This window comes from Pipistrellus hanaki (genome assembly GCF_964339955.1).
Source record: "Pipistrellus hanaki genome assembly, chromosome: 10".
In the NCBI taxonomy this organism is placed as follows: Eukaryota; Metazoa; Chordata; class Mammalia; order Chiroptera; family Vespertilionidae; genus Pipistrellus; species Pipistrellus hanaki.
In genome coordinates, this window is record NC_140512.1 from 807,982 (window position 1) to 835,914 (window position 27,933).

The 27,933-nt window shown below is 56.6% G+C and overlaps 1 protein-coding gene across 1 annotated transcript in view; it reads left to right on the forward strand.

Moving 5' to 3' along the window:
- Positions 1-97: 97 nt before the first annotated feature.
- LOC311629317 (ATP-binding cassette sub-family A member 13-like) overlaps positions 98-27,933 on the forward strand; it is a gene marked incomplete at its 5' end in the record, with an annotated part of 69,728 nt that continues 41,892 nt past the window's right edge. Inside the window, 15 exons of the mRNA XM_084897296.1 lie at positions 98-197; positions 2,827-3,071; positions 3,509-3,672; positions 4,520-4,599; positions 5,230-5,348; positions 15,684-15,878; positions 16,032-16,196; positions 16,818-16,995; positions 18,445-18,584; positions 19,777-19,890; positions 20,231-20,321; positions 21,185-21,361; positions 21,499-21,802; positions 25,242-25,356; positions 26,811-27,140. Coding sequence (XP_084753422.1) covers positions 98-197; positions 2,827-3,071; positions 3,509-3,672; positions 4,520-4,599; positions 5,230-5,348; positions 15,684-15,878; positions 16,032-16,196; positions 16,818-16,995; positions 18,445-18,584; positions 19,777-19,890; positions 20,231-20,321; positions 21,185-21,361; positions 21,499-21,802; positions 25,242-25,356; positions 26,811-27,140 — 2,517 coding nt within the window. The remainder of the gene's footprint in view (positions 198-2,826; positions 3,072-3,508; positions 3,673-4,519; positions 4,600-5,229; positions 5,349-15,683; positions 15,879-16,031; positions 16,197-16,817; positions 16,996-18,444; positions 18,585-19,776; positions 19,891-20,230; positions 20,322-21,184; positions 21,362-21,498; positions 21,803-25,241; positions 25,357-26,810; positions 27,141-27,933) is intronic.

Here is a 27,933-nt window from a genome sequence, read left to right on the forward strand (position 1 = left end):
TCCCCGCGCAGGTGCTGCACTTGTTCCCGGGCGGGGAGGATACGTGCCCACACTCGCACCTTCAATGGCATTTCTTTCTTTCCGGAGTGCTGCCAGGATGTGCCAGGACGCCCAGCAGCCCGCGGAGCCCCCGGCAGCCGCGGAGACCCCGCAGAGGGCCAGGACGCTGCTGCTGCGTGTGCTGCTCACGCTCACAGGTGGGCCGCCCGGAGACGCCGCTCAGCCCCGGTCTCGGGGCCGCTGTCAGCGAGCCTGGTGCCTCTGCGTTTCTTCGAGAGAAACACGCAGCTTCCGAGCCTGGCTGCCGGGCCCTGGGGGCTCGGAGCTGGGGCAGCTCTTCCAGGAGCCTGCCTCCCCCCTTCGCTGGCCGTGGCCTTGCACAAACCTCTGTCAAAGGCAATGCCCATGTGCTTACTTGTACAGCCCCCTCCTCCGCCACAGCTTCCTGAAGGCAGCAGCCACGTCTGCACCTTGTGCACCTCCTCTGCCTGGCACCGGGGATGTGCTTTCCTCCCCGCCCCCATGTGTGCCGAGCGACCCACGCGGCCCCTGAGTGCAGGGCACTTAGTGCTGTGTTTCAGGCTTTCCTGCTTCCATCTGACTTCCCTGAGGGCGGGCTCTGCCGCTTACTCCCTCCGCCTCCACCCTCCCAGCGCCTGCCTGCAGCGAATGACTGAATGTTTGGTTGTAAATGAAGTATCTCGTGGACTGAGGTCCTGCTTGCCAGTCCTTTCCTGCGGATTTTGGTGACTCTCCCCTTTGTGCTGCTGCTGAAGGAAGTGCAGGGCTGTCTCCCAGGAGAAGCGCTTGTGTCTTCAGAAAGGGAGCCTGTGTCCGGCGGAGGTGTTGGCACGGCAGCGCCGAGCATGGGTTCCGGACGCACCGGAGCGCGGCGGGCTCCCGGGAGGAAGCGCGGGAACGGCTGCGGCCCCTCCGTCTGCCCGTCTGGCGCTCGGAGCCCAGCACGCTGGAGCGGGATTACTCTGACATCTCAGTCAGCTGGCGGGATGGCATTTAAAGGAACTTAACACTCATTATACCTAAATTTATATGTATTTTGTCATTCTGCACTGCAGCTGCTAAATTAATATAGCGTACTTAAAATTACATTAGTAACAGCAAATTAATTTTGAATTTTTACATTTCACAACAAGAAAACTCAAGTATGTCATCTGCAAGCCTGCCTGAAAAACACCCAGTAACTCTGCTTTCCGTACCCAACTGCCGCTTCATCCTGCCGAGCAGGCGGGCAGTGACAGCCCAGAGACGGTACCCATAGGATTGGGCTGGAATGGGCCCGGGGCATGGTGCTCCGCCAGCACCCGGGGAACGCAGGCAGCCAGTTCCTCTCCTACTGGGAATAAAGCAGCTCAGTGCACGCCGCTGAGTTAAGTTTGAACCAGGAGGAGAGCTAGCTTTTCCTCCTCCGACCCAATACTGAGTCATGTGGGAAATGACTGCGTGCGAACAGTGACCTGACAGATGTGAGCGCAGCCCGGCAGTCTGGCCCCGCGTGTGCGTGCAGGGGGTCCGTGCAGCATGTGTGTGCAGGGGGTCCGTGCAGCTCGGATGAGCCCCGGCAGGTCCGCACAGTCCGGGCAGGAGTGCGAGGCCCTGTGCCGGCACGCAGGTGTTCTGAGGCCGAGCCCTGAAGGCGGGTCGTAGAGGAGGCAGCACGGAGGGTGCAGGAGGTGCAGGGACTGAGGGGAGATGGAGCATGGGGAGTGAGCTGGGGGAGGTGGCTCGGGCGGCCCTAGATGTGACCTGAGCCTTCGGAGGACCCAGAGCAGCACCTCCCTTTAGGAAGAGCCCCAGGCAGGGAGGAAGGCGGTGCAGGGTGCGCCGGGGAGGAGACCAGTGGGTGCTGTCAGGAGGAGAGATGGCTGTGAGGATGAGGTGGGGGAGGTTTTTGGATGTGACCTGTGAGCATGCAGGCTGGGTGCCCTAACCTTGGTCAGTGTGTCACCGTCTTTCCCTTTGAGACTGAAAGGGCACTGCCATCTCTGCTCAGGGACAGCAGGTGAGAACTTTAACCCTAACCCTAAACACTAGCCCCTAGCACTAGTCCTAAATCCTAAACCCAAGCCCTAACCCTAAGCCCCAACACTGACCCTAAACCCTAACCCTGATCCTAAAATCCTGACTCTAAACCCTAACACTAAATCCTAAACTCTAAACCCTAACCCTAACTCTAACTATAATGCTAGCCCTAGCCCTAATCCTAATCCCCTAACCCTAACCCCAACCCATGGTATCGATTTCTGCCAACTCATGGTTTTGACTTTTTGCTGAGTCATGGTTTTGACTTTTTGCTGAGTCATGGTTTTGAATTTTTGCTGAGTGAATTAAATGGGAGAGAAGCTAGGTGTCAGAGAAAATGGAAAGAATGAGGCAAGAAGAAAAAGATCAGAGAATATGGAGACAATGAGGTGAGAAGTGAGAAATTAAAGAAAATGGGGGAATGACGAGAGAAGTGAGAGAGCAGAGAAAATTGGAGAGAACGGGAGAGAAGCAAGCTTTCAGGGAAAATGGAGGGAATGAGGAGAGGAGCTCAGAGTGAGTGCCTTGCCCAGAGGGTGCAGAAGAGGGACCAATGGGGACATGGCTGAGGGAAATGCATTGCTGCCCATCGGGTAGGGCCAGGAGAGCTGAGTAATCAGGGACATGTGGAACTCAAAAGCCACAGCTCTGCCCCCGTGTCCCACGTTCATTTTGATGATTGAAGAAATCTCTGAACTTGTATCACGGTGAGTCTGAGAAATGACACTGTGAGACAGCTTCTTCCGGAGGAAATGTTCAGTAATCATTCTCTGTCTCCTCTGGCAGAAAAGCCGTCCTTGGCCAGCGACGCCCTGTGTGCCGCCCGGAGCTGCGAGCCAGGTGGAGCGAGGTGGCTCCTGGTGTCTGCTCTGCGGGGGCTCCCTGTGCTGCACGACCTCTACCAGGCGGGTTGTCTTTCATCTTCCGGAGTTCACGTCCACGGGGGTGGCCCGTGCAGCGTGCTGGTGCTGTGGTGTGGGAGCAGTGTGGCCCCCGAGCTTGCTGAGGGCGTGCTCGGTGGTGTGGGAGCAGTGAGGGAGGGGTGTGCTGAGTGGTGTGGGAGCAGTGTGGCCCCCGAGCTTGCGGAGGGCGTGCTCAGTGGTGTGGGAGCAGTGAGGGAGGGTGTGCACGGTGGTGTGGGAGCAGTGAGGGAGGGTGTGCACGGTGGTGTGGGAGCAGTGAGGGAGGGCGTGCTCAGTGGTATGGGAGCAGTGAGGGAGGGTGTGCACGGTGGTGTGGGAAGTCAGGGCTGCATGTACAGTTTCCACCTGTGAACTGGGGCTCCTTCCTGTGATGGGTGTTTATGCGGAGCCCTGGGGCCATGCCTCCCACCAGCCCGCGGGCTCGTGACTGGCTGGCTCCGTGCTGCTCCTTTAGTTCTGGGAAATGAGCTGAAACCTCCCACGCACGTGGGCTCAGACCTAGACACCTGTCTCAGCTGTGCTCTGACTCGCTGCTGTGGTTCTAGGCCGTGGAGAAGGCGTGGTCCGCGCCCCGCCAGCTAGACTGTGAGGGACTCCACCGGAACCTCTCCCACACCCTGGAGCGCTTCAGGAGCCACCTGCAGAACGCCGCCGCCTGGGACTGTGCGTGTCCGCCCCCGTGGGACTGGACCCCGCGGCGCCTGCACACGTATGTCACTGGGCCCACTGCACCACGGTTTCCTTCATGAAGGTGCTGCCTTCATTTCCCAGTTATGGATCTCAGGCAGTAGCGTGGGCCGCACAGACGTGAGTTTTCTAAGCCACTCAGGCTTTTGCGTTGTGAGATGTGAGAGCGGCGGTAACTCTCAGGCTTGTGAGTGGTCTCGGGCTTAGATCAGAGTGCTGAGACCCGACGCTACAGTCAGAGGTTCCCAGGTTACTTCCTTACAGTGGGTTAATTTTGTCCGATGTTCTCCAAGTACAAACCACAGGAGGGGAGACCGGGCACTGTATCCTGCTGGAGAGATGCATTCTTCCCACTTGCTGGTGTCCTAGTTCCTGAGACATCTCCGTGTCCCATCCATTCCTTCATTTTTAATCCTCACCCGAGGACATGCTTACTGACTTTAGAAAGAGAGGAAGAGGGAGGGAGAGAGAGAAACATTGGTGTGAGAGTGAAACATCAATTGGTTGTCTCCCACGTGCACCCTGACTGGGGATTGAACCCACAACTTGGGTGTGTGTCCTGACTGGCATCAAACCCGCCACCTTTCTGTGCACAGGATGATGCTCCAACCACCCGAGCCACCGCCCAGGGTGACATGCCTCTTTACTCCCCAGATTCACCACGCCCAGCGGGGCCCTGCTGCAAGGATTGGGGCGCAGTGTCCCCGAGTGGCCACCCACACTGTGTCAGGAGACGTGTCTGGGTGGGAGGGCCCTATGGAGACACCGTCTCTCAGTCACTCCCCTCCAGGGCCAGCAGGACTCCCCTCCTGGCAGCGCCTCTGTCGTAGCGTCCTGTGTGAATCAGCTTTAATTTTCTGCCATTTTAGGTTGGCCCAAAGGCTCAAAAAGGTTTTGTTTCCTGGGGATTTGATGATGACGTCTCTTAGCAATTTCACAGCAACTGTGGGTAAGTGTGTGGTTCTTCCAAGTTTGCGTGATTAAAAATGAAGTTTAGTCTCTCACACAAAAATATGATCAAAATAAAATATATATAGGAGAAGTCATGCTGTTGTGATGAATAACAGCTCAGAGCATGGCTGGCCTGAGGGGTGTGGGGTGAAGGAGTCAGGTCCTCAAATCCGGCTGCCAAACCCGCCCTGCTCCCAGGCCCGCGCTGGGACTGGGGGCTCCTCACCCTGGCAGTTCACAGGCCGCGGTGGCTTTGGGTCCGGGCCTGAGGCCTCCCGCAGTCCACCCACCACCCTGCTGTTGGGGAAAGAGGTGGATGAGGAGATGCGTGGAGGGGAGGGAGCCTGTGTCCTAGGGAAACCTGTTCCCGGAGGAAATCTGAAGCGCGCAGGTCTCAGAGAGAGCGGGAGCAGCAGGCGAGCCCGGGGCTGCTGGGCTCCGGGGAACAGTGCCGTCTCCGAGGAGCGGGCGGGGCTCAGGGCTCGGTCAGTAAGACCACGTGGTGTTTGCGTGGCTGTGGCTGTGGCCTGGAAGGAAATGGGCTTTGTCAGGTGTTAGCATCACATCTGGTTTTCAGTAACAGCCCAGCATTCGCTATTGTGTTGCTTCTCCCACTGCTGTCTCTCAGATGTGAGGGTAAAAGACCTGGTGAAGAACATCACCGCCTTCACCGAGGAGCTCCGATCTGCCCGCCTCTCACCTGAAGCCATCAGCAGTATTTTGGAAGCAAATATTTCCTGCTCACAGGTACAGTGTGGCCGCTTCCGCCCTCGGGCACCCGGGCTGCTGGCCTGCCCTCTCCCCCTCCCCCACTGGGCTGCTCTGATCCATGTCACTCGGAGGGGCACCCGGTCTGCTGGCCTGCCCTCCTCCCACCCCCACCCCCCACACTGGGCTGGGCTGATCTGATCCATGTCACTCAGAGGGGCACCTGGGCTGCTGGCCTGCACTCCTCTCCCCTCCCCCCCACTGGGCTGGGCTGCTCTGATCCATGTCACTCGGAGGCAGAGGAACTGAGGTGCCCTTGTCTGATGCCATGACCTCAGGGCCCTAATCTCAGTGTTGCCTCCCTGGGTTGGGAAGGATGAAATTGGTACGAAGTTCACTCTGGGGATTCTCAGCCCCGATGCACAGCCCCCACATATCTCAAACTGTCTAAGGAATGGCGGCCTCCTCTCGGGACAGAGTCGCTGTGCCATCTGACCGCTGAGCGTGGTGGCTGTGGTGACGGGCTGGGCACCGCTGGGTGGCTGACATGCATGGCTGAACTGGGGAGTGGGGATGCACAGAGGACAGGGACAGGCGAACGAATGTCCTGCTGCAGCGGGAAGCTCCTGGGTCTCAGCAGATGTCCTAGCTGCCCTTCCAGCACTTCGGCCCGTGGAGGCTTTACTTTCCCTACAGAGAACCTTCCAGAACAGTCATCATGAAGATGGCCTTCTGCGGGGGCTGGACATGGCAGGGATCTCCCTTTTCCCCGTCCCGCACGGAAAGAGAGATGAACGAACCGGTTCTAAGTGGAGGCCGCCAAGGATTGAGAAATATTAGAAATAAAGAGAGAAGACACAGAGATAGACTTTAAGCTGGGAGCTGGGTGGGACGACCCTCCCAGCACATTTATTTTATAGCCCAATACCAGGAAGTAGCACCAGCTTATTTGCATTCTTAAGTTGGCCCTAGCATGCCTGGATTTACATATCTAGTTCCGCTCCTGCCGACACCTGGGCTGATATGAAGGCCAAGCTGACATGTTCCCAAGGTGCCTTGAATTCAGCTGACGATAATTAAGGAAAATTGCCCATGTGCCTTCCCAGGAAGCCCTCTACATCTCACCCTTTTTTGTTTTTTAAGCTACTATAATAAAAGTAAAATTTAAACATTAAGAACAAAACTCTAAATTAAAACAATTTCAAACAGTGCCAATGCAAAAACTAAACTACATACATGTTATCATTTTCAAAACTTGAATGTCAAGAGCAAAACTCTGGCTATTAAATAATAATAAAACAATGCCAATGCAAAACAACAATATGAGAAATCAGAACTATGGACATATTAACATTTTTAGCTACCAAATGAAAGAAAGTCTCTTTTGCTGCTAGTGTATATTTACTCAGAGTCCTTGGACTTGGCTGCACAAGACTTTGCAGAAGACTGGCAGCTAACAGATGCTAGCATGAGCAGGAACATGGTTGAAGAAGTAGCTTCAACTTCTTGCTTTTCCACAACTTCAGTCGTTTTCTTCAGATGACTCCGTGTTGGCACCTCAGTCCCTTGTGTATCTTTCAGTTTTCTTCTTCTTCCCCTTTGCTGTCATTGGGCAACTCTCAGTCCTTTTGAGTGAAGGGACACGGGAGCTTCTGTGGGTACTTGTGACGGCCGTAATGCTCTGGCACCCGAATTGGCTGCTTTGCTCCTCCTGGAAAGATATAAAGCACAACCTCTTCCCCACATTATTACTGAGTCTGATAAAACTCTTTTCTGGCTTATGCTTCCTTCCACCTAGCTGACTTGGTCGAGGCCTGATACCTTTCACCTGCTGTACGATCCTCTGCATCACAATTCAAATATTTTAAAGTATAAAGAGCATAACAGAGCCTCTCTTGAGGTGACACATAACTTCTGTCTCCCCCTTTTTGTTTTAGTAAATGATTTTAAGAGTACGATTGGCTCTTTCCACTATTGAGTGACATCCATTTTGTCAGATTTGATTACGTTTAAGTCCTCGGGGGTTTACACACAGAGAGGGGATAATGCACTGAGGACTTTGCTTTCAATAAAACATGGAAATTGTCCTTCTCTAACATTTTAAAGGCTGAACAATATATGAGAAGTTCCTCTGAATTAGTGTGTCCTATTTCAATAGCTGTTTCAATAATTTTTGCCATACTTACCACATAAGCACTATTTCTATAGGTTGATGGGCTCCATAGCAAAATCTGGTAAGGCATAAATGAAAGCTTGTATTTCTACTGAAATATAAGAAGTTTGAAGGATCTTTGCTCCCCTGCTGCAGTAGATCCAGCCTTTTCAGAACTGGATCCATCTGTAAAAATGGCTAATGACTGAGGTATGACATTTCTTTTAATGTGGCAGTTAATACCATTCCCTGTGTTAGAAATAAGGCAAGCTTCCAAGTCAGGGGTCCTGGTAAAAACAGAACAGAAGGGTCGCACACATGGTCTGGAAGCACGTGCACACTGACCTTCCTTGCCCTTGGACCTGGGCAACCTGCAGCAATGCACAGGTGCTGACTGCTAGCATGGCAAGGCATCTTAACTATCCTTATCTCTGGACTATTTCTCCTCTGTTCTTGTGGGCCACTGCTTATTCTGTGGCTGTAGTAGTCCTATCAGGTCCTCTCTGGTATCTGTTGTTGCAGGAATCCTTATGGTCTTGGAGTTTTCTGGAAATATAAACATATTCTCGACCAAAGGTTAATAAATAAATCTTTTCTATAAATTAGACTTGGGATCCTTCTGATTTTTGTTCAAATGATTTTCCTTTGGCTTATTTTGACACCACAAGATTTTTCATGGGTGTCTTGTTAAAATTAATTTTAGAATAAAATTTTTTAAGCAATTAAGGCTTGATATAATTTACTTACAAGATATTTTTTACAGGATATTATTCTACTATCCTTTTATATTTAATTATTAGGAGGCTTTTGTAAAAAAAATTAATGCAATCTTGATAACCTTTTATTTTTACATAGAAATATGACTGCTTTGGACTCATTGTATGTTAAGCAATTTTAGCATGAAATGAACTACAAATAGAAATTTTAGTTAATACTTTAGGAACAGCTTTTGTACAATTAAATTTTCTTAAATATTCACTTATTTCATTTAGCCAATTTAAATTAATCTGAAAACTTGACTATTATTTTACTGTCAAATTTAATATTCTAACAACGATCTTAGTTTACCCTGTAAATATTAATGGAAAGGATTATTTGCATCCTTGAGAAAGTTCTAAGCATTCCTAGTGTTAGGCTAGATTTAGATATATCAGCCACTTCTCTGTTGCCTGGTCCCGATCTGCGCTGGGCCTAGTCTCTTTCTATTATCTGAGTCCCCATCTGAGCTGGGCATGGGAAGCACGAAGCAGCCATGGGGGGCAGGAGACCTCCCTCAGAAGGGGTGAAGGTTCAAGCTCCTGCAATGTTGCGGGGGGGGGGGGGGGGTCGGTGAGGATCTGTGCCCCACCTTTGTTGATCCCCAAATTTTTTCCTGATGGCCCCTCTGCGACTGTGCCTGTTTTAGTTTGTTCCTTCCCTGAGGCATCTTTCCATCTTTGGCTAACAAGCCATCCTCCAGGGCCAAGCAGGGTGATGTGAGGTTCAGTTCTGTCTCCTTGGTAGCCTATGCCCCTGTGGCCTTCACGCCCAGTACCTGCCTTGGGGTCCCCTCACCTGCTGGCGGGGCCCCAGCATTGATCACATATCTTGGGGAACCCAGGTTTCTTCTCTAGGGCGGGCATTGTGAGAAGAGGGTCCCTCTTGGCAAAAAGGGCCAATATAGAATGCTTAAGTGCCTTCCCAAGGGGCCTTCCACACAGTGGAAGGGATTAAATTCTCTCATGTCCTTTTAAATTGCTGCCAAACATTCAAAGAATTAGTTTTTTAAGTTTGTTTACAATATGCTGTTGTAAAATATCATAATTATAATGACATTGTAGAATAATATGTTAGGATATTCTTTGCTCTAAGCCAATTATTCATTTTCAAATTGGCTATCAATTATTTAGTTACTTCATTTTACCCTTCTTAAGAGGCCAAAATCTTCATAAAATTTAAAATAAAAGTATAAATAAAATGTACTAATTAGTTTTTATTTGATAAAGCTTTCCATGTGATTCCAAGTATCAATCAGTTTAATTAAAACTGTATTTAAGAGAGAACAGACTTTTGAAAAACATTTTGGGGCCCCATGAAACATCCAAAAGTTACTCTCAAAACCTTGAAATACACTTAGAAAGATCAAATATAAATATATATATATATGATTTAAAGATTACATACTTAAATTATCTTAAAATATCAATTACATTTAAACTGGATCATAGAATTAATCCTCTCCTTAAATCAGACCAATAAGTAACGTGTTTTGAATTCCTAATTATTTAAGAGAAAATATATTTTATTTTCTCAAAAACAAGTTTCTATACTCTAGACATTTAGTTACCACAATTATATAACTTCTCCCAATTCAATCTGAACCTTAAACTTTCAGAGCTTGCAAGTCAAATATTCAGCAGTTCTTTATTAATGACACCTTTATATTCTTAAGAATAAATTTTAAAATCCAATAATTAAATTTAAACCATGTTTTTTTCTGCTGGAGGAAACTGAGAAACAAACTTGTAGGTATTCACATGTAAACCTGTCCTTAAAAAGATGACTACTGGCAGGAAGCTGATTTCATTTAAAAATATATATATTTTATTGATTTTTTTACAGAGAGGAAGAGAGAGGGATAGAGAGTTAGAAACATCGATGAGAGAGAAACATTGATCAGCTGCCAAGGTACCAAGGTACATGCCCTTGACCAGAATCGAACCCCGGACCTTTCAGTCCGCAGGCCGATGCTCTATCCACTGAGCCAAACCGGTTTCCACGGGAAGCTGATTTCAAAGGAGCCACCTTCTGGTGCTTAACCTTTTCTGGGAAGGGCAGCTACCAGAAAAGGTGTAGCCATTTAAATGCAAATTAACACATTCTTTAAAGATGGCAGCTGGCGGGAACCAGCCTACCTGCATACTAGGGGAGGGGCGTGTCCACCCCTTCCTCCATTAAAAAATGGGTGAAGCTTTAAAACCTCTCATGGCAAGAAAGGAGACCTTAAACTTTCAGAGCTTTAAATTTTAGGTAGCAAAATTAAATACTTAGCATTTCTCAAATCAATAATACTTTTACATTTTTAAGGATACATTTTAAATAAAATATAAGGCATATTTAATTAATAGGTTAACATATCATCTAGACCTCATATAAGGCATAATCAGTATTATAACAATTCATTTATATCAGTAAACTTAAAAGTTTTAAGTTTCCAGCCAATAAGCCTGGCACAGCTGTTAACTTTTAAAAGAATTTTCCTGCTGGGAAGTCAAGAAACAAACCCATAGTTATTCACATGTAAACTTGCTGTCTACTTCCTGGTGGTTAATTGCCGCTGGGTGGGAAAATTCAAAAGAGCCTTGCGAAGCCCTCCTGTATCCGCCATCTTTAAAAACGGTGGAAGATGAGGCCTTTTAAATGGCTTTCTCGGGGAGTAGCGTCCATATTGGATCACCACCTGTCTCCCTTCCCCCACCTCCTTGTTTCTTAGGGGGAAGATTCAGTAATGGTCTGGCTTCTACTATTTTTATTTTATCTATTTTTAAAATTTTTATTTATTTTTATTTTTTAAGGAAAGAAACATTTTTTTAAGATAAAGAATTATTGGCAGTTGCTGAGAAATTCCTTTAATCTTTTTACTTGGTTTCAAGTCTGTGGTCACGGGAAGGACACGTGGAGGCAGAGGAGGTGCAGATGGTATTCTTAAAGGTTCACACCCTTCCACTTCAGGCTGTAAGGCCGTGGCTGCACCCCACTTAGACGTTCTTCTTCTCTTTTTTTTTTTTTTATTAAATATATTTTATTGATTTTTTACAGAGAGGAAGGGAGAGAGATAGAGAGCTAGAAACATCGATGAGAGAGAAACATCGACCAGCTGCCTCTTGCACACCCCCTACCAGGAATGTGCCCGCAACCAACGTACATGCCCTTGACCGGAATCGAACCTGGGACCTTTCAGTCCGCAGACCGACGCTCTATCCACTGAGCCAAACCGGTTTCGGCCCCACTTAGACGTTCTTAAACTCACCTGTGCTGAATCAAGATCATCACCAATTAAAATAGGAATTTTCTCTGGACTTGCTGCTGAGTATTGGTCATGCAACTGCTTTCTAACCTTTTCCCAGGTTTCATCAACAAAACTTAAGAAATCAAGAATCTGACTATGCTTAACAGAATATCTTTGAGCTATGAGTGTAGTGTAAAGCATTTAGAAGGATTACCCATGTTTTACACCCAGCTAATTTAATTTGCAATACACTCCCCCTACCTTACAATTCCTTAAATCTGTGGTGCGTGCAATTCTTGGGAGCGATCCCTTGCCTCTTGTTGCCTCTTTGGGCCCACGTCGGGGGCCAGAATGTGGGGGCCAGACATGGTGGGGATCTCCATTTTCCTCGTCCAGCACAGAAAGAGAGATGAACGAACCGGTTCTAAGTGGAGGCCGCCAGGGATTGAAAATAGAAATAAAGAGAGAAGACACAGAGAGACTTTAAGCTGGGAGCTGGTGGGCCGCCATCCTGTCTGCTGGAGAGGCAGGAGGAAGACAACGACCCTCCCAGCACATTTATTTTATAGCCCAATTCCAGGAAGTAGCACCAGCTTATTTGCATTCTTAAGTCGGCCCTAGCATGCCTGGATTTACATATCTAGTTCCGCCCCTGCCGACACCTGGGCTGATAGGAAAGCCAAACTGACAACACGTCCGCAATGTTGGGGAAACATGTTCCCAAGATGTGGCTCTGCCTACACCTTGAGTTCAGCTGATAATAATTAAGGAAACTGCCCATGTGCCTTCCCAGGCGGCCCTCTACAGCCTTCAAGTGGACGTTTTTATTGACCGTCCGCGGGACCCCAATTTCATGTGGATTCTGGCTAATTGGGGCTGAATGCAAACCATGGCAGGTAGATCAGTTAATGAAGAATGACTCTGTACTAAGAGAGAGAGTGAAGCTAGGACCCCAACATTCAAACAGCATCAGCAAGCTCTTCGTGGTGTCACGGAGCATCTGACCTGAAGGAAAATCCCAAAAGGCGGCTCATTGAGTGCCACATACCTGGGTGGGGGAGGTGGGAGGAGGGCCCTGTGCCTGGGGGGGGAGGTGGGAGGAGGGCCCTGTGCCTGGGGGGGGGTGGGAGGAGGGCCCTGTGCCTGGGGGGAGGTGGGAGGAGGGCCCTGTGCCTGGGGGAGGTGGGAGGAGGGCCCTGTGCCTGGGGGGGGGGGGAAGGTGGGAGGAGGGCCCTGTGCCTGGGGGGGGGGGGAGGTGGGAGGAGGGCCCTGTGCCTGGGGGGGGGGGGGAGGTGGGAGGAGGGCCCTGTGCCTGGGGGGGGGGGGAGGTGGGAGGAGGGCCCTGTGCCTGGGGGGGGGGAAGGTGGGAGGAGGGCCCTGTGCCTGGGGGGGGGGGGAAGGTGGGAGGAGGGCCCTGTGCCTGGGGGAGGTGGGAGGAGGGCCCTGTGCCTGGGGGGGGGGGGGAGGAGGGCCCTGTGCCTGGGGGGGGGGGAGGAGGGCCCTGTGCCTGGGGGAGGTGGGAGGAGAGCCCTGTGCCTGGGGGGAGGTGGGAGGAGGGCCCTGTGCCTGGGGGGGGGGGGAGGAGGGCCCTGTGCCTGGGGGGGGAGGGAGGAGGGCCCTGTGCCTGGGGGGGGGGAGGTGGGAGGAGGGCCCTGTGCCTGGGGGGGGGGTGGGAGGAGGGCCCTGTGCCTGGGGGGGGGAGGTGGGAGGAGGGCCCTGTGCCTGGGGGGGGGGGAGGAGGGCCCTGTGCCTGGGGGGGGGAGGAGGGCCCTGTGCCTGGGGGGGGGGGGAGGAGGGCCCTGTGCCTGGGGGGGGAGGTGGGAGGAGGGCCCTGTGCCTGGGGGGGGGGGAGGTGGGAGGAGGGCCCTGTGCCTGGGGGGGGGGGGGAGGAGGGCCCTGTGCCTGGGGGGGGGAGGAGGGCCCTGTGCCTGGGGGGGGGGGGAGGAGAGCCCTGTGCCTGGGGGGAGGTGGGAGGAGGGCCCTGTGCCTGGGGGGGGGGAGGTGGGAGGAGGGCCCTGTGCCTGGGGGGGGAGGTGGGAGGAGGGCCCTGTGCCTGGGGGGGGGGAGGAGGGCCCTGTGCCTGGGGGGGGAGGTGGGAGGAGGGCCCTGTGCCTGGGGGGGGAGGTGGGAGGAGGGCCCTGTGCCTGGGGGGGGAGGTGGGAGGAGGGCCCTGTGCCTGGGGGGGGAGGTGGGAGGAGAGCCCTGTGCCTGGGGGGGGGGGGAGGTGGGAGGAGGGCCCTGTGCCTGGGGGGGGGAGGGGGGAGGAGGGCCCTGTGCCTGGGGGGGGGGAGGTGGGAGGAGGGCCCTGTGCCTGGGGGGGGAGGTGGGAGGAGGGCCCTGTGCCTGGGGGGGGGAGGAGGGCCCTGTGCCTGGGGGGGGGAGGGGGGAGGAGGGCCCTGTGCCTGGGGGGGGGGAGGGGGGAGGAGGGCCCTGTGCCTGGGGGGGGGGGAGGTGGGAGGAGGGCCCTGTGCCTGGGGGGGGGAGGAGGGCCCTGTGCCTGGGGGGGGGGGAGGAGGGCCCTGTGCCTGGGGGGGGGGGGAGGAGGGCCCTGTGCCTGGGGGGGGGGGAGGAGGGCCCTGTGCCTGGGGGGGGGGGAGGAGGGCCCTGTGCCTGGGGGGGGGAGGTGGGAGGAGGAGAGCAGCTGTGATCAAATTCCGTGTGGGACCTCCAGGCAGCGGGCAGCGACTGGCCAAGGAAGAGGCTGACTGCGGGCTGGAGCTGGGACAGGTCAGCTCCCTCCAGGCCCTTCCCTCAGGCTCTGCCTTGGCTGGTGCTGCTGCCTGATCAAGCTGCTGCCACCAGGTGTCGCCAGCACCCCATCTCAGGAGGGCGGTGCTCGGAGAAGGCTCTGCAGGGGGGACCTGGCTGTGCAGATGGCAGCCCGCTGATTGCTGCGTCCCTGCTCCCCCTCTGCCTCCCAGACGGTGGCCGTCACTGTGGTCACCCAAGTGCTGGGCGGTCAGGCCACGGGAGGCTATTAGAAAGCTCGCATTCCTGCTGTTCAGGGAAACGGTGCCCTTCCTCGCCTGATCATGACGTGTGTGCACAGACCCTGCATGCGCCCATGGTCAGGTTGGAGGCGACACTAGGGCTCTGGCTTTCTCCGTTGTCCGGTGGGCAGAAGGTAGCATCCTGCGTGTCGCTGTGGCCACTGCCTACCGTCTCCCTGGACTCCTGGCACGGCCAGTCAGTTGTGCATTCGTCGCACTGGGTCCTCTGTCCACTGTTGGCTGCCCACAGGGAACACTGTCCCCGGAGAAAAGAACAGGGCTCCCTCTCGTCCACGCAGACCGCCGTTCTGGCGGGGCCTCCAGAAGTTGGGCCGTCCCGTTCTGAGCAGCAGGGTTCTCTGGGCGGCAGCTGAGTCAGGACATGGGATGCCGAGAGGCACGTGTGGGTGACGTGCGGTGATTCTCGGGTGATGCACCCCAAAACCAAAGAGGAGGGAGCCCTATTCCTCGCAGGGCCACACAGTTCCACCTTCTGCCCTGGGTTATGCTGCTGCAGGGGCACTGTCGGCCCCGAATCTGGTTTACTGCGCACGTGCGTTTGCATTCCACACGCTGTAGACACAACTTTGCAGAGTGCCCTCTCGCTCCGGGGCCCCTCGGGGGATGTCGGAGAGCAGGCCAGGCCGAGGGACCCCATCTCCGGAGGGACCCCACTCCCTCTGCAGACGCGGGGGAGGGGCTGTGGGAGGTTGGCTCCAGGTGTGTCAGTCCGTCTCGCCCAGTCCCACCGGCCACTTCTAATGACTTTCCTCAGTCACTTACAAACTAGATCAAACACAGTCCTCAGCCGCTCCTTTCGCTTTGTTTGCTTTGTCGTCTCAAAAATTGCAATGAGCTCAGAAGTCTGGTTTCAGTTTGCAAAAGGAGGAGGAGACAGTCTCTCACTGATAGCTGCGGAGTGAGAGGGATAAACGGAGGCAGAGGCTGGGGCTGAGCGTGAAGAACCAGCCGCAGCGATCTCTCTGAGCAGCCAGGGCTGGGGCGGGGCGGGGCGGCAGCGGCGAGTGCAGGACGGTGGCCATGTGTTGCCCTTGAGCCATCAGAGGGCAGGTTGCTTAAATCAGCGCACATTTCAGAAACGCTTTCATCCAGGATGTGTGAGGGGAACAGAGGTGGCTCGTGTGTCTCCAGGGAACCCCCGCATTCAGGGCGCTGGGTGCTCAGGCTCCTCCCTGAGCGGGGTGCCCGGCTGGGGTGCATCTGCTCGGACCCTCCTCCACCAGGTCCTGTCCGGCGCCCTGACGCTGGCTCTGTCCGGGAGATGTGACCGGGACGTGCTGCGTCTCCTGCTGGCCTCGCCTGAGGACGGGAAGGCGCGGTTGGCCGCTCAGGAGCTGTGCGGCCTGCCCGGGGCCAGCGTGTACTCTCTGCTTGCGTCCGTGAGTCGCCACCTGGACCTGCGCAGCTTCGTTTACAAGGTGAGGCGCCCACTGGCGTGGCCTGTGACATCCGTGGCTGCCTCTGGGGGCGGGGGAGATGCCAGGAGAGAATAGAGCAGCAGGTGCGCGCCGCTCAGCTGTCCCTGAGAGGAGAGCGCGGTGGTGGTTACTCCGTGTGTGTTTTCCTTCCAGACGCTCATGCCAGCTGAGGCCCAGGGCGTGCTCAGCTCCCTGCTGGCCGTCGTCTCCAGGCTCAGCCACCTGCTCCCCAGGGCCAGCCACGTCCTGGAACACCTGCCCCAGTTTCTCCACACGCCCAGCATCACGGCCTTGCTGGACCTGCCCGCCGCTCGGCAGGTGTGTGTGTGACCTGGGCCTCAGGGGAGCCTTCGGACATGCTGGGCCTCCGGTCCTGCTGCCTGCACTTCCTTTGCCACATCTAGTTCTGCCCTAGACCAGGATGTAGGACAGGAAGCCCTCTGAAGGGCTCTGGAGGCAGCAGCATGACACAGAGCAAGGCTGGCGTCTCTGAGGAGGAGGCTGGGCCGTTTGTGCCTGGTCCGAGTCAGCGCAAAGGAGGGTCCCAGGCCCGTGGGCCTAAGTCAGAGAGGAACTTGCTCTCACAAACCTTAAAGCAGTTCCTTCATGTAAACAGCCAGCATACAAATTACAGATCATTTCTGCAACATAGGCAAACTCGAATGAGGTTAGTGGTGTGATATTTGTCTTGGCTTCAACTCTCTCTGCCTGGGATGGAGCTGACTGGGAGGGAGTGTGGGGGCATGGGCATGGGTGCAGGATGTGGCAGGTGGTGGGATGAGTCCTCAGAGCTGCCCTTCAGCCAGGGGACAGTTTGGGGATAGAGACCACACTGGGAGTGTTAGTCTGCATTAGCGATATTTGTGGATTAAAGCTCATCGCTGGGCAGGGATTCGCTGTGTGTGTGGCTCACTGAGGTGTGTCTCCACATGCTCTTAGGCTTCCCCCGGGGCCCCGGCCGCAAGCTCAGCCCTCGGCTCCTTCCAGGCTGTGGTGACGATGGTGTGCCAGGAGCAAGAGTCCTTTCTTAGCAACTCTAACATGTTCCTTAACCTGCCCAGAGTTAACGAGCTCCTGGAAGGTGACAGAGAAAAATTCAACATTCCTGAAGACTCAAGTAAGAAAACTGTAACCCATGATTGCTTAGATTAATTTGCATATTGACCATTTGCTTTGCTTTATACAAAATACTTTGTGTAGAAGGTTGGCAAGGAATTTCTTTTCCACCCTCTAACTTTTGTCCTTCCTTTTTATTGGAATTTTAAATTCTCACTTACAGTTGACACTCAGTATTATTTAAGTTTTAGGTGTATAGCATAGTGATTAGTCATTTATATAATTTATGAAGTGATTCTTCTCCCCTAGCGCCCCACCCCCATTAGTCTAGTGTCCACCTGGCACCATAGATGCAAAAATTCTCAGCAAAACATTAACAGATCAAACTCAGCAATACATTAAAAGGAAAATACCCACAATCAAGTGAGGTCCATTCCTGGAATGCAAGATTGATTCAATATCTGCAAATCCGTTGACACGATACCCACATAAACAAAATGAAAATCATATGATCGTACCAACTGATGCAGGAAAAGCATTTGACACGATTCAGAACCCATTCATGACAAACTCTCTCAGCAAAGTGTCCTTCCTTCTCAGGCAGGCTGCCCAGCGCTGGTGTGGCAGCTGCACATACACACGAATATGTCTCTTCTGAAGTCTGAGTCGCTCCTGTCTGCATCAAGCTTATAATTTAAAGTGAAAGATGTTAAACTGTCAGAGCAAGCTCTATAATTCATGCTTTAAGTTCACTATGGGCTCATGCTCTTACTTTACATTTTATGGGATTATTTCTATCGAGTTTATAGTACCTTTTGAGTAAAAGCACTTGTTTTTCTTTTCACCTGGTGGACGTGGGAAGAAATAGCTACAACTGTGCTCTTCATAGTTGGGTGTCAGGAGTCGGGGATCGACGCCGAGAGAGCATTTCCATCGCTCATGCTCTCTCGGGCCAGAGGGACGGGAGCACTCGCCAGCTTCAGGCCTGACCACACTTGATCCTAATTGCTATGGCGAGGCAGGCTCTGTGGTTGAGCCCAGCAAACGCCCACCGCACCGCCATGAGGAGTGGAGGATCTGAGAAAACAGGCAGTTTCACATATCAAAGGAGTACATGCCACAGCTCTGTATAGTGCAGCAAAGAAAACCCAGTAGCAATTTATAAAGCTAACTTTATTTAAAAAGTCTGTGCTGGCCCCAAACTATACCGGGCTCTCTGGACCAGGGGCTGGGCTTCCCTTTTCTCCGTTTCCATCGTTGGTGTCCCTGCCGGCCCTGGTGCTCTCATCGATAGCTCGGTGGGACAAGTGAAGGTCACACTTCATTTCTTTCAAACATGGATGAGAAAGTGGTACCTGAGGCTTCTCATGAGACAAGAGCCACTAAACACAGCCAGGAACCACGTTCCGGAGTCTCCGCCCAAATGCAGACTTGGGTCCCTCACACTGCAAATGAGCCCCCTTCCCGGGGCATCCCATCTGGGTAACACTTTCTGTTTTAATCGCCACAGCACCGTTTTGCCTGAAGCTTTACCAGGAAATACTGCGGTCTCCGAACGGCGCTCTGGTGTGGGCCTTCCTGAGGCCGGTGTTACACGGGAAGATCCTGTACGCACCCAGCTCCCCGGAGGTGGAGAAGGTCATCCGGAAGGTCAGCTGCGGGGCGAGGGGCTGGTGAGCCACACGGCAGTGCTCTGGAAGCCGCTGTTAAAGAGAATGAGCGTCATGGTCACGCGGGTGGGACTCCCTAGGGCTTCTCAGGTTGATTCCAGCTTATTCTGGCCAGTTTCCCCCGCTGTGCGGCCGTTACGGTGGGGTCTGCAGTCAGGCTCTGAGGGACACTGGCGGCAGGAGGGGTCGGATGCAGTACTAGCCAGGTGAGGATGGACAGACAGGAGGCCGGGCGCGAGCAGGGCACAGGGGCATGGGTGTCGGCTCTCCGGTTGTGCATCTGGTGACAGCCGTGGCCTCTGGGCATGCTGTCTGGTATAGGCTGGGCTGCCTAGTTCCCTGCGAGCTGGGCTGCACCCCAGGGCGAGGGCAGGGGCGGGGAGGGGCGGGGCTGGGAGGCGGGGCTGGGGCGGGGGCGAACCCAGCACTAGTGCCTGTGAATGCTTGATTTCCCTCCTTGCTGCTGACTCCTCAGCGCTGACTACGGCAAGACTCATATCGCCCACACGTGCACTTTCCCTTGAGACAGTGGTCGGCAAAATGTGGCTCTCGGGCCACATGCAGCTCTTTGGCCCCTTGCGTTTTTAGCAAAGGCCAGCGTAGGAGAGCCCTAATTAAGTCAGTAACAATGTACCTACCTATATAGTTAAGTTTAAAAAATGTGGCTCTCAGAAGAAATGTCAATCGTTGACTGGATGTTTGGCTCTGCTGCCTAACGAGTTTGCCGACCGCTGCCTTAGATGCCGCGCTGCTTTCGTGGGGTCTTGTTGTGGCCCAGGGGCGTCTGAGCCTGCGGTGCCGTCAGGTCACCACGGAGGATGCAGTGGCTCCTGTGCAGGCCCGAGGCGGGGGGAGTGAGGAAGCGCAGGCTGGCGTTAATTTAGTCAGCCAAGGTGTATCGGAGGCATCTACTGCCCTAGACAGTGAGGTCAACATGGGGACCCCATGGGAACAGGTGGGGAAGCAGGGGAGCAGGTGGGGGCCCCGAGGAGGGGGACGGTGAGTGGGTGGAGGAGTCCGGCGAGGTCTCCGGGACACACGTCAGACCCCGGGCCTGAGGGGGGCACGTGGCAGGCCTGCCCCGGGATCCAGCCCTTCCCGCTCTTCTCTGCGGGCGCACGGCTGACTCTCCAGCGGACACGGAGGCGTAGCCAGATGTGCTCTGTCTGCAGGCCAATCACACGTTCGTGTATGTGGACAAGCTGAGGGCTTTGTCAGAGACGCTGCTGAGTGTAGCCAGCGGCTCCCAGAGCGGTGGGCACGGCCGGATGCTGGGGCAGCTGCAGGTGAGCGTGCTCCTCGCCGGGGGGCGGGGGGGGGGGGGGGCGTGTGCCGGGAGGGCGTCCAGAAGAAGGTCTGTAGCCGCCGCGGCCGGCTTTCCCAGCTGCCCGGTGACCCTGACGCACGGTTGGCTCCATGCCTCCGGGCTTTCCTACCGGCGCAGTGACGGCCTCCCGCGGGGTCACGGCTGTCCCTGGCGCCTTCTGTGGCTCACGGGGCGTGCAGGCCTCTTTCAGGATGACTCAGTGTTGTGCCCTTCCTTAAACAACAATGAACTGAGTGAACCACCGCATGCTCAGTAAGAAAAACGATGCCATTGTTTTTGTTAAACCACCTTTCCTTTAGGAAGTCCTGAGAAGCAAGTTTATAAGAAACTTTGTGGAAAGCCAGTTACACATCAACGTAGACAAACTGACTGAGAAGCTGCAGACGTATGGTAAGTGTGTGTGAGTGTGTGTGTGAGCGTGTATTATAATGTGTGTGAGCGTGGATGTGTGTGAGTGTGTGTGGATGTGTGTGAGTGTGTGTATGTGTGAGCATGGATGTATGTGTGAGTATGTGTGAGCGTGGATGTATGTGTGTGTGAATGTGTGTGTGAGCGTGGATGTGTGTGTGAGCGTGGATGTGTGTGAGTGTGTGTGGATGTGTGTGAGTGTGTGTATGTGTGAGCATGGATGTATGTGTGAGTATGTGTGAGCGTGGATGTATGTGTGTGTGTGAATGTGTGTGTGAGCGTGGATGTGTGTGTGTGTGAATGTGTGTGTGAGCGTGGATGTGTGTGAGTGAGTGTGTGTGTATGTGTGAGCATGGATGTATGTGTGAGTGTGTGTGAGCGTGGATGTATGTGTGTGTGAATGTGTGTGTGAGCGTGGATGTGTGTGAGTGTGTGTTGATGTGTGTGAGTGAGTGTGTGTGTGTGTGTGAGCATGGATGTATGTGTGAGTGTGTGTGAGCGTGGATGTGTGTGTGTGTGAATGTGTGTGTGAGCGTGGATGTGTGTGAGTGAGTGTGTGTGTATGTGTGAGCATGGATGTATGTGTGAGTGTGTGTGAGCGTGGATGTATGTGTGTGTGCATGTGTGTGTGAGGGTGGATGTGTGTGTGTGTGAGCGTGGATGTGTGTGAGTGAGTGTGTGTGTGTGTGTGTGAGCGTGGATGTGTGTGTGAGTGTGTGTGAGTGTGGGTATGTAAGCGTGTGGGTGTAGCTGTATGAGACTGCGTGTCCCTGCGTCTGTAGTGTCCACGGTGGGGACGGCAGGCTGTGCTGGGGACGCTGCCATGGCCCGTGCTCACTCCTCAGCAGGGGGCCTGGGCCGGGTGCTGAGCCGCTTGGGCACCGCCGACCTCCTCTCCCTGGGCCCCGCGCTGGTCAACCTGTCCTCCTGTGTGCTGCTGGACCGCTTCCAGGGGCTGCCGTCCGCCGCCGCCCTGGAGGCCGCCGCCCAGGGGCTCATGCAGCAGAACCGCCTCCTGGCCAGTAAGTGTCCACGGCAGACCGCGCTCACGGGGCCGAGCCAACAGTCCCGCCCTGGGACAGCACGGCCCGCCCCCAATCCGTCCTCCAGGCTCCCTGCGGGCTGCTCCGGGTGACGCTGTTGTCCGTCTGTCCCTCAGGTGTCATCTTCAACATCTCCGGGCACCGGTGCTCCGGCCCGCACGCGCCCCCGCTGCCGCCCCGCGTGGCCTACACCATCCGGACCAGCCTGCTGTACAGCGTGCGGACGGACCAGGCCGAGAACCCCTTCTGGAAGTTCCACCCCCAGAGCCTGCCGGCCGACGGCTTCAAGTACAACTACGTCTTCGCCCCGCTGCAGGACATGCTGGAGCGGGCCCTGCTCCGGGTGCAGACCGGGCGGGAGGCCCTGGGGCCCTCCGCGCAGGCGCAGCCCATCCCGTACCCCTGCCACAGCAGCGACCTGTGAGTGCTGGGTCCCCTCCCACCGCGCCCCCTCCCCACCGGGTCCCTCCCCACCGCGTCCCCTCCCACAGCGTCCCCTCAGAGTGAGGCTGGAGTGGCCCCTCCTGGGCTCTGTGTTGTCATCTCCGCATCGGGACTGGCTGGTCTGCTCAGGGATTAGAGGGCGCTTCTCAGGCCCCGGGCCTGGCTGGGAGGACAGTTGGGGGACAAGCCACGCGGCAGCTTGAAAGACGCTCAGGTCGGGGTGCAGTGCCCCCGCTCCAGGCTCTGCAGGGCTGACTCCCAGGCCCCCCTGTGGGAACCAGGGAAGCAGGAAGCGGCTCTCTCCCGCAGATTTTTAAAGACAGGTGTGCTGCCCACGCAGGCCAGAGTGTGACAGAGCCTGCGTAGCTGCAGGGCCAGTGTGCACTCAGGCGGGATAGTGTAGGGGGCACGCGGGCCACTGAGGACCTCCCTGAGGCAGCCTCCATGGAGGGGGTGCAGCCAGTTAGCCAGAACTCCGGGAGAGGGGAGGGCGGGAGGGAGACGCATGCAGACGCCCAGGAGTCCCTCTGTGGACAGGAGGAAGGTGGGCAGTGGCTGGTGGGGGGCTCTCTCTCTCTCCCTCCCCCGCCCCTCGTCCCTTCTCTCTCCCTTTTCCCCTCTCCCTCTCCCATTTGTCATGTTAGCAGCCTTGGCTCCTGCTCTGAGGACACACGTGGGGAACGCTACTTTGAGTGCAGGTGGGATGGGAGCGGTTCTCTGTAAAAGTCAATGTTCCCGTCAGTGTGACTCACGGGTGGTCCTGGCAGGACGCCTTTGTGGTGCGCTCCACGCACGCAGAGAATTTCCATGTTAATGTGCTGCTTCAGAGCGCGGGCAGCTGAGGGAGGCTCAGGAAACGGAACAGCAGCTGCAGAGCTGTTTCACCTGCACACCGGCTCCTCGGCTCCTCAGAAGGCACTGCTCTCTGCCCCTGCCCAGGCCTGCAGTGCACAGGAGCCGCTGGTCCGGGGGAGGGGGAGCGCTGCTCTCCTGAGGATCGGGGGGCTCCCTCCTGAGGACCTGGGGGGGCTCCCTCCTGAGGATCTGGGGGGCTCCCTCCTGAGGACCTGGGGGGGGCTCCCTCCTGAGGATCTGGGGGCTCCCTCCTGAGGATCTGGGGGGCTCCCTCCTGAGGATCTGGGGGCTCCCTCCTGAGGATCTGGGGGCTCCCTCCTGAGGATCTGGGGGGCTGCTCTCCTGAGGATCTGGGGGGCTCCCTCCTGAGGATCTGGGGGCTCCCTCCTGAGGATCTGGGGGGCTGCTCTCCTGAGGACCTGGGGGGGGGGCTCCCTCCTGAGGATCTGAGCGGGAGGGAGGTGCTGGGGGAGTGCCTGACCGCACTGGTCCCCTCTGTGGCCCTGGCTGCAGGAGTCAGTGGTTACCAGCCGAGAGCTGGGAAGTCGGAGGACGGTACTCAGCACCTCTAACCGGCGGGTGCTGTTTGCCCCTCTTCGTGGGCGATGCGTGTCGTACACACGGAACCACGCCGCGCCAGGGGTGCAAGCGCTGCTCTCTCCATTGGAACCGCGGGTCGATGTGTGCTGGCGGTGAACAGTGGGTCACAGGCCTCGGATGCTGGTGACCGGGCTTCTCGGGACCAGAGAGCCTCAGGCTGCGATCTGCTGGGGGCTCTGTGGAGCGAGTCACCACAGGGGCAGGCGGCGGGGCCACAGCCCTGTCAGTAGCCGTGTCTCCTTGAGAGTTTGCACAACTACTGAGTCAGGACCCCAAAGAGCTGTCCTGCCTGTCACAGGCCTGCTGCCATGGCCGAGGGAGACTGTTCCGACAGGGCTCATTGGGAGGGGGCAGCGAGGGGACAGCGTGGGGACAGCGTGTGTGGGAGGGGACAGCGTGGGGACAGTGTGTGTGGGAGGGGACAGTGTGGGGACAGTGTGTGTGGGAGGGGACAGCGTGGGGACAGTGTGTGTGGGAGGGGACAGCGTGGGGACAGTGTGTGTGGGAGGGGACAGTGTGGGGACAGTGTGTGTGGGAGGGGACAGTGTGGGGACAGTGTGTGTGGGAGGGGACAGTGTGGGGACAGTGTGTGTGGGAGGGGACAGTGTGGGGACAGTGTGTGTGGGAGGGGACAGTGTGGGGACAGTGTGTGTGGGAGGGGACAGCGTGGGGACAGTGTGTGTGGGGACAGTGTGTGTGGGAGGGGGCAGCGTGGGGACAGTGTGGGGACAGTGTGTGTGGGAGGGGACAGTGTGGGGACAGTGTGTGTGGGAGGGGACAGCGAGGGGACAGTGTGTGTGGGAGGGGACAGTGTGGGGACAGTGTGTGTGGGAGGGGACAGCGTGGGGACAGTGTGTGTGGGAGGGGACAGCGTGGGGACAGTGTGTGTGGGAGGGGACAGTGTGGGGACAGTGTGTGTGGGAGGGGACAGTGTGGGGACAGTGTGTGTGGGAGGGGGCAGCGTGGGGACAGTGTGGGGACAGTGTGTGTGGGAGGGGACAGCGAGGGGACAGTGTGTGTGGGAGGGGACAGTGTGGGGACAGTGTGTGTGTGGAGGGGGCAGTGTGGGGACAGTGTGTGTGGGAGGGGACAGCGTGGGGACAGTGTGTGTGGGAGGGGACAGTGTGGGGACAGTGTGTGTGGGAGGGGCAGTGTGGGGACAGTGTGTGTGGGAGGGGACAGTGTGGGGACAGTGTGTGTGGGAGGGGACAGTGTGGGGACAGTGTGTGTGGGAGGGGACAGTGTGGGGACAGTGTGTGTGGGAGGGGACAGCGTGGGGACAGTGTGTGTGGGAGGGGACAGTGTGGGGACAGTGTGTGTGGGAGGGGGCAGCGTGGGGACAGTGTGGGGACAGTGTGTGTGGGAGGGGACAGCGAGGGGACAGTGTGTGTGGGAGGGGACAGTGTGGGGACAGTGTGTGTGTGGAGGGGGCAGTGTGGGGACAGTGTGTGTGGGAGGGGACAGCGTGGGGACAGTGTGTGTGGGAGGGGACAGTGTGGGGACAGTGTGTGTGGGAGGGGCAGTGTGGGGACAGTGTGTGTGGGAGGGGACAGTGTGGGGACAGTGTGTGTGGGAGGGGACAGCGAGGGGACAGTGTGTGTGGGAGGGGACAGCGAGGGGACAGTGTGTGTGGGAGGGGACAGCGTGGGGACAGTGTGTGTGGGAGGGGACAGTGTGGGGACAGTGTGTGTGGGAGGGGGCAGCGTGGGGACAGTGTGTGTGGAGGGGGCAGCGTGGGGACAGTGTGTGTGGGAGGGGACAGCGTGGGGACAGTGTGTGTGGGAGGGGACAGCGTGGGGACAGTGTGTGTGGGAGGGGACAGCGTGGGGACAGCGAGGGGACAGTGTGTGTGGGAGGGGGCAGCGAGGGGACAGTGTGTGTGGGAGGGGGCAGCGTGGGGAGGCATGCTCAGAGCAGTGCTGCCCACCGTCGCTCACAGCCACTGGGCGCCTCCTCACAGGTTCCTGAACCACGTGGGCTTCTTCCTGCCCCTGATCATGATGCTGACGTGGGTGGTGTCTGTGGCCAGCATGGTGCGAAGGCTGGTGTACGAGCGGGAGATCCAGATGGAAGAGGTGAGTGGGGGCTGCCTGGGGACGCTCTGCCCCTCCCCTCTGCGGGCTCCGCGTGGAGAATCTGTCCCGGGAAAGCACCGCCAGCCGAAGCCCGTGGTTCAGGTGTCCCTGTGAGCTCGGGAGGGAGGTGGGAGGAAGTGAAGGCACATGATGTTGGAAGAGGAAACCTGTGTGCTCATTTAGCAGTTGTATATTTTTATCTTCCCAGGGACATGTTTATTGGAGAGAGGAAGGGCGGGAGGGACAGGAGAAAGAGAGACACCCATCGGCTGCCTCCTGCACTCACCCCACTGGGGATCGAACCCGCAGTCTAGGCGTGTGCCCTGGCGCGAAGCGATCCTGCAGCCTTGCGGTGCACGGTTGGTGCTCCAGCCAATGGAGCCGCCGCCCAGCCCAGCCATCCTCATTCCCCTCAGGACACAGAGCAGCCAGCGTCCCTCCTAACCTGGAGCAGGACTCTTCAGGCCCAGCCGTGCTCTTTCTACCAAAACCCAAACTATCAAAACTGCTTTTAACAAGGCAGGTGTCCAGGAGCCCTCCCGCCTTCAGCCACAGGAGGGCGCCGCTGGAGACACAGGCAGTGCTTGCTTACTGTTTGTTAGGGACAGAGGGGTGTGCAGGTGCCCGAGCTCCGCTCCGCTCCATGTGGCACTGCCCGCTGCTCTGCACGCCTCCCCCCTGGGCAGAGGGCCTGGGGTACGGTCAGCCTCATGGGCTCCCAGCTCCTTGGCCAGAAATCCTTCCTCATATTCAGTATCGCGATGTCATAGATGAGCAAGTGAATTAATTTTATTAAGCTACTTCAAACTGAATGACTTAGCAAAACTCACTCTAAAACCTATGCATGATCCCTGGAACCTAAGGAAAGTATTTCTCCCTTCCTTTTTTTTTTTAAAAAAAAATATGTTTTATTGATTCTTTACAGAGAGGAATAGAGAGGGATAGAGAGTTAGAAACATCGATGAGAGAGAATCATCGATCAGCCGCCTCCTGCACCCTCCCCCCCGCCACTGGGGATGTGCCCACAACCATGGTACATGCCCTTGACCGGAATTGAACCCAGGACCCTTCAGTCCGCAGGCCGACACTCTATCCACTGAGCCAAACCAGTGTCCTTATTAAACAAAACCAGCACAGGCAAGATGGAAAGCAGCACGAAATGGAGTGAAAGCGAACCACGGGGATGGGAGGCACGCGGCCTGCAGCGGGCGGCCGGGTGGGACCTGCCCTGAGCGGCCCGCGTGGTTTTCTGCGAGGAGCTGGTTCCCACGCCCTGGCTGCCCTCACGCGGGCCCCGCCTCCTCTGTGGGCTCCTAAGGACGACGCCAGGCGCAGGGCCGTGCCTGGCACAGAGCCCTCGGGTGGATGTCCTCTGGGGCGCCCACCTGCCAGCTGCCTTCCCCAGGGCGGACCCTTCTCGGCACCCCCTGTGGTAACGCTTCCTCTCCCGGCAGTATCTGCGCATGATGGGGGCGCCCCCGGCCGCCAGCCTGCTGGCCTGGTTCCTGGAGAACGGGGCTGTGGTGGCCGTGGGCAGCGCTGCGCTGGCCGTGGTGCTGAAAGCCAGCGGCATCTTCGCGCACAGCGACGCCCTCATCCTGTTCCTCTTCCTGCTGGCCTTCGGGGTGTCGGCGGTCACGCTGAGCTACCTGCTGAGCGCGTGCTTCGGCCGCGCGGCCCCGGCGGCGCTCTGCGGCAGCCTGCTGTACCTGGCCAGCTTCCTGCCCTACATCGTGCTGCTGGTGCTGCGGGGCCGGCTCAGCACGCCCGCCCAGATGCTCCTGGTGAGTGAGGGCGGCTCTGCCCAGTGCCCAGCGGGACAGCTCCCCACGGACAGCACCCCGCACCCTGCGTTCCCTGCCCTTTCCTCGGGCCTCCTTTCCTCGGGCCACCCCGGAGGGAACTGCTGTGGCTCAGGGGCCCTGCGGGTGCTGGTGGCAGGCAGCTCGGATGGGCGTCTCCCCTCACAGCCCTCCCGGGGAGACGGGGCGACCCCCAGTACCCACGGAGCATGGGCAGACACGGATCCCATAGCTGTGGCAGCAGTCAGCCCAGCCTCCTCCTGGAGCTCCGCACCTGCCAGCGCACCGAGTGGGAGGCTGCCCGCCAGCAGCGCCGGCCGCCACACTCAGTGCACCCCACTCAGTGCACCCCACTCAGTGCACCCCACTCAGTGCACCCCACTCAGTGCACCCCACTCGGTGCGCCCCACTCAGGGCGCCCCACTCGGTGCGCCCCACTCAGGGCGCCCCACTCAGGGCACCCCACTCAGTGCACCCCACTCAGTGCACCCCACTCAGTGCACCCCACTCGGTGCACCCCACTCAGTGCGCCCCACTCAGGGCGCCCCACTCAGTGCACCCCACTCAGTGCACCCCACTCAGTCCGGTGACTGACGGAGAGGACGGCTCACCTTTCATGACTCTCCTGGCGCGGTGCCGCTCGCGGGTGGGCACGTGGTCGGCAGGGAAGGGATGGAAGGATCATTAATGGGGTCGGGCTCCGTGCATGCACGGGCTGTCTCATAGTTCACGCCCTGCAGGTGCGCCACGTTGCCTGTGGGTTCGTGGTGGGAGG